Source organism: Parus major, chromosome 1, assembly GCF_001522545.3.
Source record: "Parus major isolate Abel chromosome 1, Parus_major1.1, whole genome shotgun sequence".
NCBI classification, from domain to species: domain Eukaryota; kingdom Metazoa; phylum Chordata; class Aves; order Passeriformes; family Paridae; genus Parus; species Parus major.
In genome coordinates, this window is record NC_031768.1 from 23310805 (window position 1) to 23330858 (window position 20054).

At 35.6% G+C, this 20054-nt stretch overlaps 1 protein-coding gene across 3 annotated transcripts in view; it reads left to right on the plus strand.

The window, feature by feature from the left end:
• Positions 1-20054, plus strand: part of MYO16 (myosin XVI) — a 363582-nt gene that overhangs the window by 190428 nt on the left and 153100 nt on the right. For all 3 annotated transcript variants that reach the window (XM_015633144.3, XM_015633135.3, XM_015633117.3), the window contains exons 11-15: positions 3195-3305; positions 5811-5876; positions 8371-8498; positions 16664-16769; positions 18860-18977. In XM_015633144.3, coding sequence (XP_015488630.1) covers positions 3195-3305; positions 5811-5876; positions 8371-8498; positions 16664-16769; positions 18860-18977 — 529 coding nt within the window. The remainder of the gene's footprint in view (positions 1-3194; positions 3306-5810; positions 5877-8370; positions 8499-16663; positions 16770-18859; positions 18978-20054) is intronic.

The window sequence follows — 20054 nt, forward strand, 5'->3', positions numbered from 1 at the left end:
TATGTCTTATGTCAGAAATGTCACCCATTCTTAGGCAATATGGCATGCAGATTAGGCTTTATTGGGGGATCAAAAAGAAAAATTTCATCCAGCACATTTCAGACATGCATTTTTAATAGAAAAAGCCTCTAACTTTTTTTTGTTTGGAAAAAAATAACTGTTCAAATTTATATATTGCTTCAGGTTTTTTAATTGCAAAAATTATGAAAAAGAACCTTAAGAAAATATTATTTCTCATAAAGATTTTTATGACTTGAAGTAGAGAAGATAGGATGAAGTGACTACTTCAGTAAAGAATTTTGGACCTCTGTTGGCTTGTATTAGCTTTTGCTTTTTTCCTGGGTAAAAGGTGTTCTTTGATCATCAGTAATGTCAAGATCTGTGCTGCCAAACAAAGAAAGAAGTATGAATAATTTCCAGCATTTTATCATATTCTTAATTTCTCTTCCTCTCATCTGGGAAAGATATTTTTTGATATCAGATTGAAATTAATGCCTTGGAATTGAATTACATGCTCCATGCTGCAAATAAATATAAATTAAATATTTTTTCTCTTAGTTAAGTATTTTTTTAAAAAATAGAATTGTCTTTTTGTTCTTGTTTATGTTGGCCACATGAACTGTGTGATAGAGTATCCCCTGATGACCTTTTGATTGTTCCAGTATCAGTTATGACACAGACAAGGCTCAGCTTGTGCATAACATAATATTACACATAAGTGGTGGGAGTATATATATTTCAGTGACACAAATATATAAATATATATAAATAAAGCTAAATAATATATATAACTATAATACATATATAAAGACTATTATATGAGCAAATTCTGTATGTTGTTAAGTGTATGTAATTTAATAGAGTAAATAGAAATCTTCATTGTAAGCATTGCAAAAATGTAAAAACTAATCAATCCTAGAGGCATAGCTATATTGGAAGTTATGCTGTATGGCTATTTTACTTTTATGTCTTACAACATGTACATCATGCAATTAGAATGATAGCCAGATAAATATTTTGAGTTAAAAAATGCATCTCTATGCTCAGAAAAGTAGATGAGAATGGAAGTTTAGAGTGCCCATAAATAAGATATTAATAATGTACTTAAATTTTACTGTTATGTGAGTTTAAGGGATTTAGAGTTTCTTATTTCTATGTGATTATTTGCTTGTTGAACTATGAAATTTGATGCATTGAGTCAGATAGAAAATGCTGAAACACCAAATCCTAAACTTTGTAGAAAAAAAAGTGTTGAAAAGATTTTGATTTCCATACTTGGAGTTTTACTGAGCACTTCACACTTCTAACCATACTTACAGAATGAGCATTTTTGGTCATGCCTAGATTATGAAATAAATGCAAGCCAGTGCCTGTTTGCTGGCCTAGAGATGTGTGGGGTGAGTCCATAATCATCTGTAAGGCAAAATTTTTCTCTGTCCAGAGCTGGGGCCCTGTCCAAATGACCTATGGGAAATTATTCTTGTCATGTAACCTGAATGATAGGAACAAGGAATGTATAATGAAGTGGGCTAAAGTTTCAGAAAATATGGAGAATCCCAGGGCAGTTCTTTCATCTAAACCTTGATTTTATTTACAAATACATAGCAGAGGTTTAATCTTCATAGAGATAGATTAGAAGAAGCTCATTCTATTGCACAGATGTTCTGAGTTTTGATAGCACACAAGGGAGTGCAGTGAAGGTTGATGCCTGTTTTGTTCCTGCATGCCAGGTGAGCACACTACTAAGGGAAGGACACCACAAACTTGGCTCTTTGCTCTCTCTCTACAAGACATTTAAAAGTGTTCTTGGAATTCTTTTGTTAATTTTTTTTTTTCTGTTCCAATGTACATCATCAAAGACAAATGCCAAAATGTAATTTAATTTTTTGTTTTGCTAAGTGTAATTCTTATTTTTCTAGTCAGCTGTACCTCCAGCTGCCATGATTAAAAACAAAAAGAGCAAGAAATGCCATTTTCTGTGTGACAGAGGAATATTCATTCACCTCAGTGGGATGAGGAACAAACCTCTGCCATGAGTAGAAATACACCTGTAAGGCACAGGTAGTGAAATCAGAGTATCAGGTTTTCTGAACTCAAATGAACCTGTGGCAACTGAGTTTCAGCTTAGAAGTTCTGTGTCAGATTCCCAGTACTAAACACAAGTATCCATAGTCTCTGGGCTCTTCCCTATGAGAGAAACATGCTCCAAGTTCCCTCCAGTATCTCCCAGTCTGCATCTGACACCGATCTCCTGTCACTGACAAAACTAAAGGTGCTAGGGTATTCACCAAGAAAGGGCAGTGTCTGCTTTTCTTCTGAGCCTTCATTTTCAGAAGAACAATAGAAGAAAGAAGTTTCATCTTGATTGTCCATTCTCAAAATAGACCCTGAGCTATTATTATAAACTCTGAATAAACCACTTAATTCTATTGTCATTCATGTGAGAATTTTCTGGTTTTGGGTATTTTGCTGACATAAAATATGAATCAAACTACATTTTAAGTGTAGATCATTAGTTATAAGCACACTGCTTAATGTTTCTGTGTTTATTTTCTCTTTAATCAGATTTCCATCATCACTGATTCTTCTGTCTCCCATCTCAGTCTTTTGGATCTTTTCTGTTTCATTACATTTCACCCTAATCTCAAAAGTGTTAAATAATTTCACTCACCAGTTTTGGCTAAAATGGACTCTTCTGATTGGCTTCTGGTTTGCATAGCAACACATTCCCAATTTCTTATTAACTTCTATTCTTCAAGACAAATTCCAGTACAGTTTCAAATCCCATATGATAAATAGTGGTCTGACACCTTCATTAAACACTGCACAAAATACTTTACAAGTCCACTAACTCATTTCTTTATTTCTTCTGCTATAAATGTTGAATAAAGAGAACAGGAAAATTGCATTTGATCCGAGAATCTTTATGAGTTTAAGGATTGCAAAAGGCACTCTGGTATGTTCTTAAGAGTCATGCAGACTCATGCAGTTATACACCATAACATTGTTAATAGTTTTTATATTCTTCCCTTGATTAAGATTAATGATGTGGATTTATTTGGGAGTGACAGCTTTCCTAATGCATTTTTTTCCCATAAATTCTAGTGGTCTTGGATTCTACTGTAAATTAGAACATTATGATATAGAATGATTCATTATGAAGTTGCTTTATTTCTCTAATGTGTGTTTTCTAGATCAAGCTAATGCCTCCAGCTCCAAACGATGACCTGGCTTCTCTGAGTGAGCTAACAGACAGCAGCCTGCTTTACGAGATTCAGAAGCGTTTCAACAACAATCAGATATATGTGAGTTGCTATTCACCTATCAAAAATAAGCTTTCAAAAAAGACCAAAGAGAGGAAAAATAGGATTACTCATTACTACTGGTCAGTAACCTGCCTTGAACTCATGATTAGGTTTAAATGGATGAGGGCGTGTGCACGTGTGTGTGTGTAAGCACTACAATTCCTCAAGTTTGTGTAGGAAAAGGAGAAATACAAAATTGAATATCACTTCAGACAGGTTTGAATACAATTTATGTGTGTTTTTTTCATGGAGGAAGTAAGTTGGTAAACATTCATGAACACACTTGTCATGAATGAGTGTTTTAAGGTCGCTCAGATCACAGTGTGTTGGGGGCGGGGGTGCACCACCATTTGTGATCTTCCTTCTCAAACCACCAAAAGAGCCTTCCTGTCACGGAAGGACACAAAATTATTCACACTACTACCTTCACTGTTAGAACAAACACTCGTCACTTTATTTTCTGACTCCAGTATTTATAGATTCTCGACAATGACCAGGGATTGGATAATTAAGTTACCACCTTCCCAATCACACTGACCATGCAAAATATCCATCAAAAAATGTTTCTCAGAAGGAATGTGATAAACAACTTATATTTATAGAACGTTCATGGGAAAGCAACCAAAACTATGAAAACATTATCAGAAGGCTTAATTTTCAAAGCTTAATTTCCCTGCCATTTTCAATGCTATGTTAATTTATTAGAGCACGATTACTGGAAATGTAAAAGAAATTTAGATTTTAAAAGCTTAGAATTCTGCATGGGAGATTTAATTATTCATTTCTTCCAGCAACACAGAAATAATTATATTGTCATGTTAATCAGCTAGATAGCAAAAGAATTTTTTTTTTTTTATCCCTGTCCATATCTTACCCATAACTTATTACTAATAAGAACTAAATACTTACTGAACAGCTGAGTGGAATGTAAATGTGAAACATGCATATTATTTTTAAATTTATAAGTTGATTACATTATTTAGATTAAAGGAGTATAGGGAACTGTTGTTTTGCTGTCAATCCTTTTGAAATTATGGGAACTTCAGTTTTAGGTATTATGGCATTCAGTGGTAAAAGAAATTCTGGGGTTTGGAATCACAGATCAAATGTTAAAAAATACTTATTATGTGAGTATTTATTTTTCTTTATCTCACATTCAAAGATACTAGATAACTTAAACTGAATTCATGAAGATCCACAGAAGAAGTTTTTATTTTAAGATACTGAAGATTTCACCTGTAAGGATCTTCTCTTCTGGAATTCTCTTAGCTTAATAGAATTTGTAGGCAGCAATTGCCAGTATTGTTCTCAGCAGCAGCCACTGTGCTTTGGTAAAGTGTCAGCTGAAGGTGCTTTCGTCTTGTCTTGGTTCTTAGACTAAGGAAAAGTTCTTGGGCTCCAATTCCAAGCCAAAGTTCTCATTAACACTAGTTGACAAGTGTTTTTCCTGCTTCATGTTCTTTTGAAGCTCTATAAAGTTTCATTCCACTGGAAAACCCAACAGTGAAGTCAGGCTAAGTGAGAGAAGGGAAATAAATTCATGCATTTTAGAAGAAAACCAGTACATTTACTACAAAAGACAGTATTTTCCACCTGGCCAAATCAAAATGCTTCATCTTGAAAAAGACAATATGACTGGAACTGTTCACATGATGCATTGCTGTCTGACCTCTTCAGAGACAGAAGTCTGGCAATTTTTGCGTTCTAAGAGTGTGATATAGCAGCAGCTATTTATGTGGAGTGAAAAGTATAGCAGCAAGAGTGACCTACAATCTTACACTTAAGTGAATAGAATTGTAGAATGGTCATGTCCAACCTCTCATCCAAAAATAGCCCCAAATATGAAATAGTAAAACGTTGCAAACATGCAATCATTAGATGGTTTACTTTTTCTTATATGGTCAGGATATTTTTTCCACATGCATGCTCAAATGTTCCTATACACATACACTTGCATAAAGACATATATGTATCAATTTCTCCATCTCACCCCACAAGCAACATATTTCAATGTATCAGCTCTGGATAACCAGTACAGCATTTCTAAATTATGCCATCTATTCCATAAAAAAATCACCTGAGGAACTTGTTTATGTGGTAGGCATGCCAGGAGTTAGACTCGATGATCCTTGTGGGTCCCTTCCTACTTGAGCAGCTTCTGTGGTTCTGTGACATTTTTGTAGTTTAGCAAGTGGTAAGTTACAAATTAACTTCCAAATAATCTACCAATAATATATGTAGTGCAGTTTTTCTCTGAATAATTTTCAGTTATAAAGAATTCAGTTTTATTACAAAAATACTAATTAATTCTGTTCAAAATGTAAATTTAGATCTCAAATTCAAACTGTGGAGTTAAAAGCTCAGAATTCATGAATTATGTTTAGCAAGTTGTTAACTAGATTTAAGAGGCTTTGCTGAGAGTTCTTTTTTGGAAGAAAGCCATTAGCCTCCTTAAAAATTTAATTTATTACTTAATAAAGCAATTATATATTCTTTTTTTTTCAGACTTACATTGGTGATATACTGTTGCTTGTTAACCCATTTAAAGAACTTCCTATTTATTCTACCATGGTAAGCATTCTCTTATTTAAATGTTTGTGGATATTTTTTCACAATTCACATAGTTCATTTGACAGGTCAAACCCCTAAAATTAACTATCCTATATGCCTCTTCTATGTGGTGAGCATCTTGGTTTTAGTATTTTAGCAAAATCTTAAAATTTCTTCCAATATACAACTATTTTTTCTGTGTCTTATCGGTAAAGCAGCCATCTTGATTGCGCTTTGACTGGGCAGGAGCGCTTTTGGGTGTTTAAAAATAGTTCCTGATGACCCTGGAAGTTTCTGCCACAGTCAAACTTATAGAAATAGATGCATACTTCAAGCAGTGGTCTTTTGAGTTCACACCCCCTTGCCCAAAACATGATTCTGGAGATAACAACCTCGGATGGTGCACAAAGGCTGAAAATGTCTGTGCTCCACGCGCATCTGGGACATCGCACAGCACCGAGAGCAGCGCGCTCGGCACCAGCTGAGCACTGCCCTGGGTAAGGCAGGCACAGCCAGCGTTTGGGCAAGGGGGATTGAGTCATCCACAATGACATCCAAATGTTTTGATCTCTCCTTCATTTTAGCCCAGACATTTTAGTGATACAGTGTTAGTAGAACTGTTAATTTATCCTCCCCTCTTACCTTCTTATTGATGCACTGAGATCACAGAGTTCAGCCTCCCTGATATGGAATGTCCAAATATGTCTATTTAACTTCAAATAATTGTAAGGGGTTAAAAATTTGGTAAGCAAATTGCAATCTGTGACTGTTTGTTGCATCATGTGTCTTTGTGTGTAATAGTAGTAAATATGAAAGAAAGAAATGCTGTGATGTTCACAGTAGGAGCAGCAGATACAAATTTGGGAGCTGGAATTTATTTATAGAAATGGAAATCATCTATCATCCCCAGGATTTCAGATGATGGTATTTTTTCCTGTCATTGTGTATTTTATATTAGATACATGATTTTGTGCACCAAGAGGGAACTGTTAATAGAGGAAGAGTTTATGTGTTAAAATGTTTCCTGAATGTTTACTGCATCTTTACTTCTCTGCAGCAGCCTAGCTGATCCTATATTTAAGTCTCTACATGTTAGATGGTCTATGTATTAATGTATTAAAAAGTGATGATGCCAATTCCTCACTAAATGCTGATATGCTATATGATGTGGCTCATTAGGTAGCATTTTTGTTTCAGGTATGTAGTTTGTTAAAAAGAAAAGGAATGCAAACATGTATTGAGCATGATGCTATTTTTAAAACAAAGTTGAAGAAATGAAAATATTATCATATATATCTTTTAATAACAGCTATATTTTATGTTTCCTGCTTTCTTTTTTTAAATACTGCATATAACTTCTCAACAAACAATTTTGTTATTATGCACTGATCACCCACACTTTGTTCCAATAGAATGCTACTAAAATAAATATTTTATAAGCAATTATTCACTCTGAGATGACAAAGAATCACATTGATGTACTTTGCTTCTAATGAAATTCAGTGCAATTTCTAGATGATATTATTACTGCATTTTTACATGGAAATACAGTGTGCAACTACACTACACATTATGATAACATTATACAAGGAGCATGCAAACACAACTTTGAAGGTAACTTAGTGACTGTAGAAATGCTTGATCTGTGGTCATGCTGCTCTGTTACATTCCTGCAGAATTTACTTGTGCCTGATTAGGACAAATACACTCTTGAAATTTGTGTTAGAAAAATATGGAAACTTGCAAAAATTTGCATTGAGCATACTTTTGTGAAGGTTTTTCTTTGTGCTTTGTCACATTCTGAAATGATTCCTGGAGAATTAGTGTGGATTTAATCTTCTTTTTGTCTGGTAGCCCTTAAGGCCTGGCTGAGAATATATCATGGAGGATTCATTCAGCTACAGTGCTATAGATACCCCAGAATTGAATAGTTTAATATCTAAATAAATAAGACAGGCATGGGACACAATGGGGTGATATATCAGGATACCCCCAGGGGGGAAAGAAAAAAAAGATTGGATTTACTCAGGTTTTAAGGCTAGTATATGTTGCCAGCCATGTGTGTCAGGAGTTATTCTATACTGCAGAGAGAGAGTATTTCTGGGAGACTGCTCTGTCATGTAATTAATTAGTTTATAACTTATTCCTTTGATTTCAATTTTAACTTTTCATGGTATGTTCATATTTCATTTTGTAAATTTTCTAGTCAAGACAGTGAAGAATCTATAAATCTAAGGTATTAAAAAGTAGCTGACTAGGTTTTGTTTTACATAATGCACACATAAGTACTGTTAAGTCCTCTAGTTATGTTTCATTTCATATCTTAATTTGACCTTTTGTTTTAAAGCTCTATTTTTTGTAATTAAGATCTTCATAGCTGTTGTAAAGCTATCACTTCTATACATAGATTCTGTTCAGAATGCTTAGAAAGCTTTACAAAAGACCGAAGATTGAGGGGGAGAAACATAATTGTTTTGAAATGTGTTTATCATTTTAATTTTCTAAAATTTTTCAGGTCACCCAGCTTTATCTAAGCAACTCTGGAAAACTATGTTCCTCACTTCCCCCACATATATTTTCCTGTGCTGAAAGAGCTTACCACATGCTATTCCAGGAGCAGCGTCCCCAGTGCTTTATCCTCAGGTGAAAATTTATCTTTCTATTAATTAATTTGTACCTCCTGCCTTTCAGTTGTTTCCCTTGGGCCACAGCAGTTAAGATTTCCATTTTTTTCTCTAACTGATTTTTTTTTCTGTGTACTGATCTCTGTATCATGCATTAGAGCAAAATAGAAATGAAAAAGGTTTAATTACATCTCAAGTTCATAAATTCTCTTGGGCAATTGCCACTCCATGTAGCTGCATCTAATTAGGAGCAAGAGTTAATGGTAAGGAATTCAAAACTGCTGTGTGTGCTTGATAATATTACATGAATCAGGATTAGACATAGAATCTATTGACAATAAAAATTGTAAGTCCTTGACTAAATTATAAACCTCTGTGGTGAGGTGTCTGTATTGGAGCTTGCACTCTGCCTCACGTATTTGTGTGACCATGAGTTTGTTCTTTAGCTCTCCAAGCTCAAAATGGACTTTAAAATGGACTTTAACCTTTATTCACAGTCTTGTTTCTATGATAAATTACTTCAAGATTACGAGTAAATGTAATAGTAATCTATGAAAAAGTTTCCTCTAAACATGTGGGACTTATAATGGTGAAATTTGGCATTCACCTGGAAATTTAATCCCCAAATCTATTAATCTTTCTTTTCTCAAACTCTCTGGAAGCAGTGAGTCTGGTGAATTTGATGTACTTAGTCAAAGGAATTTGTTGCTCAGTCTTATCACTTTTCTATCTTTTCACATGTTACGTTCATATCTTCTGAATCTTTAATCTTAATATCCTCCATGGGATTACAGAACCAATGAGATTATAAAAGACCTTTGAGCTCATCAAGTCCAGCCTTTGACTGAACACCACTTTGTCAACTAGACCATGGCACTGGGTGCCATGTCCAGTCATTTCTTGAACACTTCCAGGGACACTTCCTGAGCAGCCCATTCCAATGTCTAATCACCCTTTCTGAGAAGAAATTCCTCCTGATAGCCAAGCTAAACCTCCCCTGGTGCAGTTTGAGGCTATTTCCTCTTGTTTTTCACTAGTTACCTGGGAGAAGATGCTGATCCCCACCTGGCTACAGCCTCCTTTCAGGCAGTTGTAGAGACTGATAATCATCCTTTTCTCCAGACTAAACAACCTCAGCTCCCTCAGAGTTCTTCACAGGGCTTGTGCTCCAAATCCTTGACCATCTCTGTTGCCCTTCTCTGGACTCCCACCAGCACCTGAGTGTATTTTCTTGGAGTGAGGAGAGCAGAACAGGACACAGGACTTGAAGTACGGCCAAATTTTTTACCATTTTAAATTTATTACTTTTTCCCTAGTCATTTCACATCTGATCAAAAATTCACTCAATGAAATAGAGCATTTTACAACAGGAAAGCATTTGGCTAAATCACCGGAGAACTTACTACCAGTTATTCACTATTATTTTCTGTTTGTAGCAAGCCAGTTTTACTCATGTATGCTTAACACCAAGAGCTGTCTTCATATAAACTCCTAATGGAAGAGACAGGATAAAATAATGTTATTAGTTATGCTCTTAAATAGCCAGTAGCTGGACTTTTCATAATTAGATTCCTTCTGACTACATTTTGCTCCTGCTTTTCAGGATATGAAAATACATTAAGCATTGACAAGATAAATGAAGATCTGTCTAGGGAGCCTAAATATAGTCCTGTTAAAAGCTAAGGATCCTTAGTAAATCAAACTAAAGATTTATGGCATGCTGATGGCTAATTTTGTGAGTCAAAAAGTCATAATACATACACAAAATTAAATGCTCTAGCTTTTTAACAGCCAGGAGTGTCAATATCCAATGATACTGTTGTGATATAAATCACATTTTTAAGCCAAATGATGTGGAATGAAGTCCTCGAGTTTTACAGTGGAATGCACTGAAAACTTTGTATTTCCTCAGTTTAGCATCACCAAAAGCATTCTGCTCAATTTAATATTTATTCTTTGAAAGTATAATTCTATGTCTTTTAAATGCAATGGGCTGCTGCAGTGCTGTTGCAGATTTGTATTATAACATTGTTTAGAGATACACTGTTGAATTGAACTTAATTTTAGAAATATAATTTACAACTAACATGAAAGATTGGTCAGTTACAGATAACATTACTGATAATACAAAACTCATTCTTTTGTATTTAACAGTTTTTCATGCATATATTAGTTTCAAGTCTAGAAACTGGGAGCAAGACTCATTGTCTCACATATTCTGAAAATGGAGAAGAAATAAATTATTCTAACTCTCGAAAGTGTTTGAACTTAGTCACTCCTCCCTGGATATAGCTTACTGTATTAATGGGAATTTGGAGTAGTAATGCTCACTGTAGTACAATAAGAGATTGGTTTAAAAAGTTCATGAAGAGCAGCACACCTGTCTTCCTTTAAATCTGATGGAAATCTTATATGGACACATTCTGTCAGCAGTTTTCCATCATTTCTGATTAGAGTTCAAGTACTGCAGAAGTAAGGTTTATTCGTTATGTATTCCTGCACTTCTGAGTGTGGTACCTTTGGTCAGAATTGAAAATGAAACACAGAAAAAGAAAACCTTGTCATGTAATCTGAGATGACAGTTACATTGCTCCTTACATGTTTTGTATTTTGTCATATTTTCCCCAAACAGATGATTTATATAATTTCTTTATAATGGGATTGTTGCTTACCAAACAGTAATAATGATCCAGTGTTCTCAAATCATAAAGGTATAGACAAACCTGCCTAATATGCAGAGGCTGGGGGTAGGCAAGTTCTTCTCATTACATGCAGAAAGTATTAAAAATTGCCTGGGGTTGGCTCTTTTCTGACTCCTTTACTTGGTCTTCCTTGAGTAACTACTTCCATGGGATGGTTCTAGGTGCCCCTCCATGCAGTAACTTTTGAAGCAGGTGGGCACCAGCAGCAGCGGTGGTCTAAGAGCTGGGGTGTTCTCATGTTCACACAGGCTTTGTGGGTTTGGGGAGTCACAACAAAGGTGATGCAGTAGGAACTGCATCCACAGCTCTTCACAGCCAGGCAGCTCATGTGGATGTCCAGTGAGCACAGGCTCTGCATGGATCTCTCCAATATTAGGGACACCAGCAGCCCAGCTAGACTGGCTGCTATGAAAAAGCAAAAGAGCTAGATGAAATCCAAATGCTGTGGATTTAACAGATGTAGCTTCTTTAGTTCCCCTGGGTGTTGAATGTCTCATGTTCTTTGCTTCACATGACTTTGTATTTTCACACTTTGAATTGGTCTTTTCCTAACAAATTTAGATTTTAATTTTTATTTATAAAGTACTAGTAGGAAACAGGCCCTCCATATGGTAGTTATAAAGAAAAGCTGGAAAGCCAAAGGATCAGTCAAGTGAGAAAACTTCATGAACTTGCCGAAAACCTTATGTGAGCATAGGATTTCAGATTTTTCATTCATTTTCCTTTCCTTTGGAATACACTGCTTCTAATTTAACCTTTTTTATCAGTGAAATAAGCCTTCTTTGTCTTTTCCATAATGCCTTCTAAGTAAGTATTGGTGCAGAAGAATGGTTTTTTGCTTCAATGTTAACTTAACCTGCACTTTGCTAAGGCAGTCCAAACAAAAGCTCTAAGAAACCAATATTCATATTGTAAATCACATGTTGAAAAATATAGTGATGAAACAATTATTTAAAAGAGAAAACTGGAATTGTTCTCTAAGCAGCATTAAATTGCTAGAGCAACAATACTGCAGACAATGGTGACATTGCAAAGAATTTTACTCAACCTAAAATGAAATAGAGTAAACAAGATCTTGTACAAGGTACCAAATAAAATTTTCATTGTTAAACTGCCTTGAATATTCCAAATAATGGTATCAGAAATTAATTTTTTTCTAACATAGCATTTCTTTCTTGGTGGTTCAATCTGTATTTCACTAGAAATGAATATAACCCATTGAAATGTACAGAAAAATAACTTACATTGTGTGTCTTTTTCAGCTGCTGCATTCTGGTGATTTTTGGAGCCCTGAACAATAATCTAACAACCACTTTGATAAAAAAAGCTCCTGTGGCAGGACTGTAAAATTAATAGTTGAGCCAAGCTGTCAAATCTTTGCAGCTATTTTACTGCAATGCTCAGAAAACATTAATCTTGAGAAGAAATATTTAAGAATGGATGGAAACTGTCCACTTTGTACTTGCTTGCATGGTCCTGTGTTGCCCCGGCCACATTTGTCTTGCAGTGAAAAACAAACATAGCTTTATATTAAAAGTGAAGCAAATTAATGCTTAAGGGAGGAAGGTCATGGTGAACACTCCAGTTCCTTTGTTTAAGTAGGCATTATTTTTGTTTAATTTTAAGTTGCATGCCTGCTTTGTAATTCTTGAAAACAATCAAAGGCATATCAACTGTTATTTTAGCATCCACTCTCCCCACCCTCAGTTTCTCCAGTTGTAAGAAAGATTTTTGAATCCTGGAAAAACTTTCTGTTGAAGAGTCTGTTTTTGGCAGATGAGGTTGGGCCTGAACAAACAATAAAATGCTACAATAATTTATTAAATAACAAGTCTTATATAGCTCTCAGAAGGATACAAATATTTATCTGCTGGATATAAAGGGCGGTACGCTTTGGATAAGCTGTGAGCTCTTACAAACTATGAATTAGATCTGAGTATCAAGCATAAATGTACACTTTTGTTCAATAGCTTAATAACTGGAACTGTGAATGACTGTACTAAACATCAGAGATGTTTTAATTTCAGAGAAGTTCCTTAACAGCTGAAATAACTGAAGGGCCACTGTTGCTAATCTTTTTGGTAACCTGTGGTATAGTGATAGCAGGTTGCAGCTGTGATCTTGGATTAAGTATGTTGTGGAGAGACAACTATTTCATCATCATGACACACAGTTGCCAGTGAACTGGCCAATGTGAGTGGGCAATAAGAGGGGAGCTGTGATTTATATCTGTCTATGAGCTCACTGACTTTCTGGATAATACAGGTATAAAATCAGTAATTTGCAAGACTTTGAAATGTCTGTGAGGGAGGAATATCACAGGACTAATGTCCTGTTTCAATTTTTCTCTACTTCTGTTAGTGACAGCAGACAAAGAAACATGGAGTTTGGAGATTGCCATTATAGGGGCAGAAGACTGATGCTGGATCTTAAGAACAAAGGCAGCATGGTACAATTAGCCTTTGGGGAGTGAAATCATCATTAAGAGGGCAAAGATGCATATTTTGTACGGTGACATCAAGTACCATCTGACTTCTTAACTCTTTCAGAAAGTCAGAACCTGAAAATCTGGTCAAAAAATAGAGCACTTAAGGAGAGCCTTGTCATTTCTGGAGAGTTGCTAATTCCATATTAGTTGTGACGGTGACCATCTTGACATTACACAATTTCTTTTCCTCTTAGATCTGGTCTAAAAATGGCTTTGTGACCTATTAGTTGAGATTTTCACATAACTCAGAATCATAGAATGAAGAGGTTTGTACTAGTCTTAAGGATCATCTAGTCCCAAATGCTGCTGCTATGGGGAGGGACACCTCATCCTAAACCAGGCTTTATCCAACCTGGCCTTGTACACCTCCAGGAGTGGGGAACCCACAACCTCCTTTGGAAACCTGTTCCAGTGTCTTACCACCCTCACAGTAAAAGATTTCTTCTTAACGTCTCACAGAAATTTCACCCCTTTCAGTTTGTACCATTATTCCTTGTCCTGTCACTACAGTTCCTAAGAGTCCCACTTTGGCTTCTCTGTAGGCCCCCTTCAGATGCTGGAAGGTTGCCATGAAGTCTCCACACCTTCTCTTCTCCAGTCTGAACAGCCACAACTTTCTCACCCTGTCTGTGTGGAGGAGGTGCTCCATTTCTCTTACCAGCTTTGTGATGCTCTCCTGGACTTGCTCCAACAATTCAGTGTCCTTATGCTGGGGACACCAGAGCTGGTGTCCAAAAGAGTGCTCAGAAGAGTGGAGTAGAGGGGGACAACTGCCTCCTTTAACCAGCTGGCTACACTGCTTTGGATGTAGGCCAGGGTTTACTTGGCTTTCTGCTCTGTGAGCACACACTGCTGGCTCACTGCTGGTGAATTTTTCTTTGACCATCACTCCCAAGTCTTTTTACTCAGGGCTGCTCTCAGTCACTTCTCTGCCCAGCCTGTAGCTGCCTGTGACCTTGCGCTTTTCTTTGTTGAATTTCATGAGGTTTGCATCAGCCCACCTCTCAAACATGTTAAGGTCTCTGGATGGCATCCCTTCCCTCCAGCGTGAGGTGTCACCCCACAGCTTGATCAGGGTACACTTGATTCTACTCTCCATGTCACTGACAAAGATGTTCAACAGTTTCAGCCCCAGTTCTGACCCCTGAGAACAGCACTCATTTCTGATCTCCACGTAGACAATGAGATGCTGAGCTCCACACTTCGTGTGATGATCCAGCCAATTCTTTATCCAGTAAATGGTCCATCTATCAGATCTGTGTCTCTCCAGTTTAGAGACAAGGGTGTTGTGCAGGACAGCCTCAAACACTTTATTTAGGTTCAGGCAGATAATGTGAATTGCTCTGCCCCTGTCCACCAATCCTGTAGCCCGGGGATAGAATACAGACTGATAGATCTGTAGCTCCCTGTGTCTTCTGCTTTCCTCTTTCTAAATATGGATGTTAATATTTGCCTTTTTCTAGACAGCAGGAACTTCACTTGACTGCTGCAGTTTATCAAAAATTATGGATAGTGGCTTAGCACCTTCATCTTCCAGCTCCCTGAGGACCCACAGCTGGATTTCATCAGATACACAACCAGGTAGCCAGGTTGCAAACCATTGCAGTCTTGGACCATAAACCTCCTACTGATGCCAATAGGAGTTTGAAGTCCAGTGTTAGCCCTCCATCTTGTCATAGAAACATGGACAACACAGACAAAAGCAGTTTGACACATCATATATAGCAATGACAAGATCTATCTTATCACATTAAGACTAAAGTTTACCAGGCAAACAATAAAGTATTCACCAAAGCTGCATGTGTGTTCTATGAGAGTTGAATGAGATTAAATGGTGTATTGCTATCCAAGTATGAAACTCTTTTTTGTCCTTCCTGATTTTGTTTCTTCCATTTTAATTGATTTCTCCTTTGGAGTGATATTTGAATAGATAAAGCAATGGCCAGACAGATACTGTATTTTGCTGCCTTCTAATTTTCAGAAACTAAAATACAAAGGTAACAGACTGATCAGCCATTACATCCATTGTACTTGTGAAAAATCTAACTGGCTGCTGTAGAAACAGCCCTTTAAATTTGATCAAGTGATTAAATTAAGGAGGTGCATCAAATTACATTTTATTTGATTCAGCTGTCTGCAAAGAAAATGTCTTATCATTCTTACATGAATTTCTAAATCAGGCTTCACCTTCACTAACTTCATCCTTTCTACCTCTTCTTTCCTTTTCTTCCTTCTCCATACTTAAAGTGCACCACTAATTCTACTTCCTTCCTCCAGCCCGCCCCTTTTCTATTGTTTCTTTACACCTTTGTTATTCTTTTGCCTTTTACCTTATTTACTTAAACTCACCCTGTCAGAAATTCTCATTCTTTTGAATATTTATTCCACATCACAAACAAGAAATCACAGTGATCTAGATAGAATCACTGAAGTCAGAATGTACTGCAGAAACTGGGCAGATTGTAAAATCAATCAGCTTTTTCTTTTCCTTTCTTTATTTTCTTTCTTTCTTTTCCTTTCCTTTTCTTTTCTGTTCCTTTTGTATTTTATTTCCATTCTTCCTATTGTATTCTTCACTTTCCATTTCCTCTGATTCCCCTTCATTACTACAGCAATAATTTCCCCATCTGTAAAGAAAACCAGGCAACGTTAGTGAGCTCCTTTGCTGGATAAGAGATAAAGGAAAACATAAAATCTGTGCTATAAATACCTTCAAAAAGGCTTGAAAGCATTAGATTTGATTGGTTTGACCTGTGGTACAAGACAATGTATCTTGACAGCTCTGACAGCCTCCTTGTACATAGACAGTCAGTCAGTCAATCTCCCATGTTCTGTTCTTTATTTCTCATCCATAAACCTTCTGTTATTTGAAATGAAAATTTGATGGAGGTACCTTAAATCCATTCAAATGAAGCTAGCAGGGAATATAAATAACATTTCAATTGTGAAGCTAACAATGATTCCTCCCTCTCTTCCTTGCCTGTCGTCTTGCAGTGGAGAAAGTGGTTCTGGGAAGACTGAAGCCTGCAAACAGATAGTGAAACACCTTGCTTGCAGAGCCAGCTGCAGCAGAAATACCTTTGATACAAAGATAAAACATGTAAGTAGCATTCCAATCACTGAGTGGAATGAAGCAAAACTTTGGCCTCTTGGATGGAGAGAGATATTTGAACTGTACAGGAGAAGGAGTCAGCTCTGTAGAAATTCATAAATGGCTTGCTTTTTTTTTTTTTTTTTAAGTCAAAGGAGGTATTTTTCCATGAATGGGAATGTGATTAAGCTCACATTTATGTGATAAGAAGATCTCCAAAGTGGAGGCAATTTTTGTTTCTATGTTTAGTTGACTTTGAAAGTCAGTGTTGCAGTGAATAGGAAACATTTCTGTGATAAGAACCTGTTTCTTAAACATGAAATTAATTGCATTCTGTAAATAAATAAATTTGCCTGTATGGTGTGGCTATGCCTCACTGGACAGTATAAGAAGTGTTGAGACATCTGAAGTAATAGTATGCAAGACAAAAACTGAAAACTTGCAGGAAAACTGCAAGGGTTGAGCAAAGTTATATGGCTCAGTATTTGAGTACTAAATGTATTTAAGAAATAGGAAAGAGTTCTGAATATTTGTTCAGTCATATTTAATTTCCAAAATATGTGTTTCCATATACCCATATTTAATTCTCTATAAAGGTTCATGCAGACATTTTAAGCTATGCTGAACCCTGGATTGCCAATTCAAATTCTGTAAAAATAAATACCTATCCTGATGAAACTTTTAATCTGAGATCTCAACTCAGAGACATCTATCAATGGATCTTAATGGAAGTGGAAGAGCATTATCAAATTTTAGTTATAGAAAGATCCTTTAAAATAGCTTAGATAGGATATCTGACTTTAGATGGTAAATGTATCAGCTCTCATTCATAGTGAATAGAGATTCTAATTTAGTTGCCTTTGAAGGTGCCTTAATGAACACAGTTGTCTGGATTAATTCCTGCTGCAGTTATACATAGCACCATTAAATTAATAAAGTTGCACAGTTTAAAGCAAGTGCTGAATTAGTCTAAAGAGCAAATACATCCTAAACAGCACTACTGGAGTGGAACTGGAACCAAAAATAGGCTGACTAGTTTTCTGCTGCCACCTACTGCACAGACAGCTGGTTTAATTAATAATTGTGAATGGCTCAATTTTTAGAACTTCTGTGCCACTCCACAGACCTCATTCCTCCCCAGCTGGTTCATCCTGGTTCATTGAAAGAGTGATGTCAGAACAACAGTGTATATGCACCACATTGCAATCAACTTCAAGGATGCACACAGGAAAGTTCTGAAGGGAATCTGTCAGAGTCTAAGGGGTACAATCAACTAATTATACACAAAAAAGCTAAATACAATGGTTGTGACCATGAAAGCGTAACATGGAAATGCATTAGTGAGACATGCCATAAAAATATCAGAATCTGTTTTTTTTCTCAGTTTTCACTAGTATAATCCTGAAATATTTCTATTTGAAATCAATAATGTATCTGATTTCTGACATTTTATAAAACCTGTAAATTCCTTTGTTGGGTTATTAGTATTGACTGACTGTAGCTTCATAAGTTGTCTTTTAATATTTTTGCTAAATATGCTAGGTCCAGGAATATGACTCCAGTATATATATCCAAACTACTGATAGTGACACAGCTCACGTGGGAACATTTCACTTACAACTTCCACTATTCTGACATTGCTTTTTTTTTAATATATTTTATATATATACACACACACACACACACACACACACACACATATATATATAGATAGATATAAATATAGATAGATATAGATATAATACATTATTATATGTAATATATTTCTTATATATGACATATATTAAATTATATATAATGTATATATATTTATTATCCTATATATGTAATATATATTGTATATATTATATATTATATATATAAATATACTTATATATAAATTATAATTTATTTCAATTTCTATTATGAAATTTCTATTATTATTTTTAATAATAATAAATATTAATTTCATAATAATTTCATAATTTTTTAAAAATTCCAAGATAAAAAATAGCTTTTTTTTCCCCCCAATTTACTACTAATAAACCAACCTTACTAATATGTCTTGAAATATCTTCCTGTGTATTTCCTCTCATTATTTCTTTACTATTGTTTTGCAGGTAAACTGTATCTTGGAGGCCTTTGGACATGCTAAGACACCCTTGAATGATTTTTCCAGCTGTTTTATAAAGTATTTTGAACTACAGTTTTGTGAGAGAAAAAAAACATTAGTTGCAGGTAAGTATCATTTAATCTGTAAATTTTGATATCGGGCATAGAGTGTTAGATCAGAGCTCCCAGTGTGCCATGCACAGAATTGGGCAGCAAGGGCTTCAAATAGCATGAAAGAGTCCAGGGGGGTTAGGGAGTGTCAGAGGAACAATTTTCATAGCCTGGGAATTGATCACTTGTCAGGAGCCAGCAGTGCCCTGTTCTGAGCAACCACAAGGTGGCAGGGAAAGACAAGAAACAAACTGAAACCAGTGTTTCCTCACAATTCGCAGGAGACGTTTCATCTCACTGATCAACACACTGAGAGAGCTGTGTTCTGCAGTGCCGTGAAGTGAGAGTAAAAAATGGATTAGTTTGTTAAGTTGTGCATTTCTACCTAATATTGTATTGGGTATTTTAAATGTCCCTTAAAATAGTGAGTGTTATCATTTGTTTAGTTAAAAAAAAAAAAAAAAACAACAAAAAACCCCCAAAAATAAAACAAGTATATTCTGTAATACAGAAATTAGAAGTTATTCGTTACAGCTTAGAGCTTATTTTAAAACATCTTGGAACCATGTTGTTGTTTATTCTTCTTAAAGGAAAGATAGTGTGAAATTCATTCCTGCTTTCAGAGTGAGTCCTCTAATCCCTAGTAAGCATTCCTTAGTGAAAAAAAAAAAAACAAAATAAAAAGGAAATACAAGAAAACCGAGCAAACTTTCAGTTTGATTCTGAAAACTCTGCTCTTCAAAAGCAGTCAGAGAAAGCTTTCATTTCTGGTCTGCATGGGTCATCCTAGAGCTACTCACTGTCAAAGCAAGGTATGTCTGCAGAAATAACTATAGTTACAGTTATAGTTATAGACAGCTTCCTACCTGCACTGTTCCTGGATGGAGAAGCCATATGGCAAGACACTTTTGTTCCAAGTAAATTAGATTTTGTTAGATAAACATTTCCAAATCTACTTATCTTTTTTTTTCTTTTTTATTTTTTTTTTCTTTCCCTAATTTTAAATATGTTTACGCTTTCTGAAGAGTTTCCTAAAAATTACTTTGGAAGTATTTCCAATTAGATTTTCTTGACACAGTTCACTATACTCTA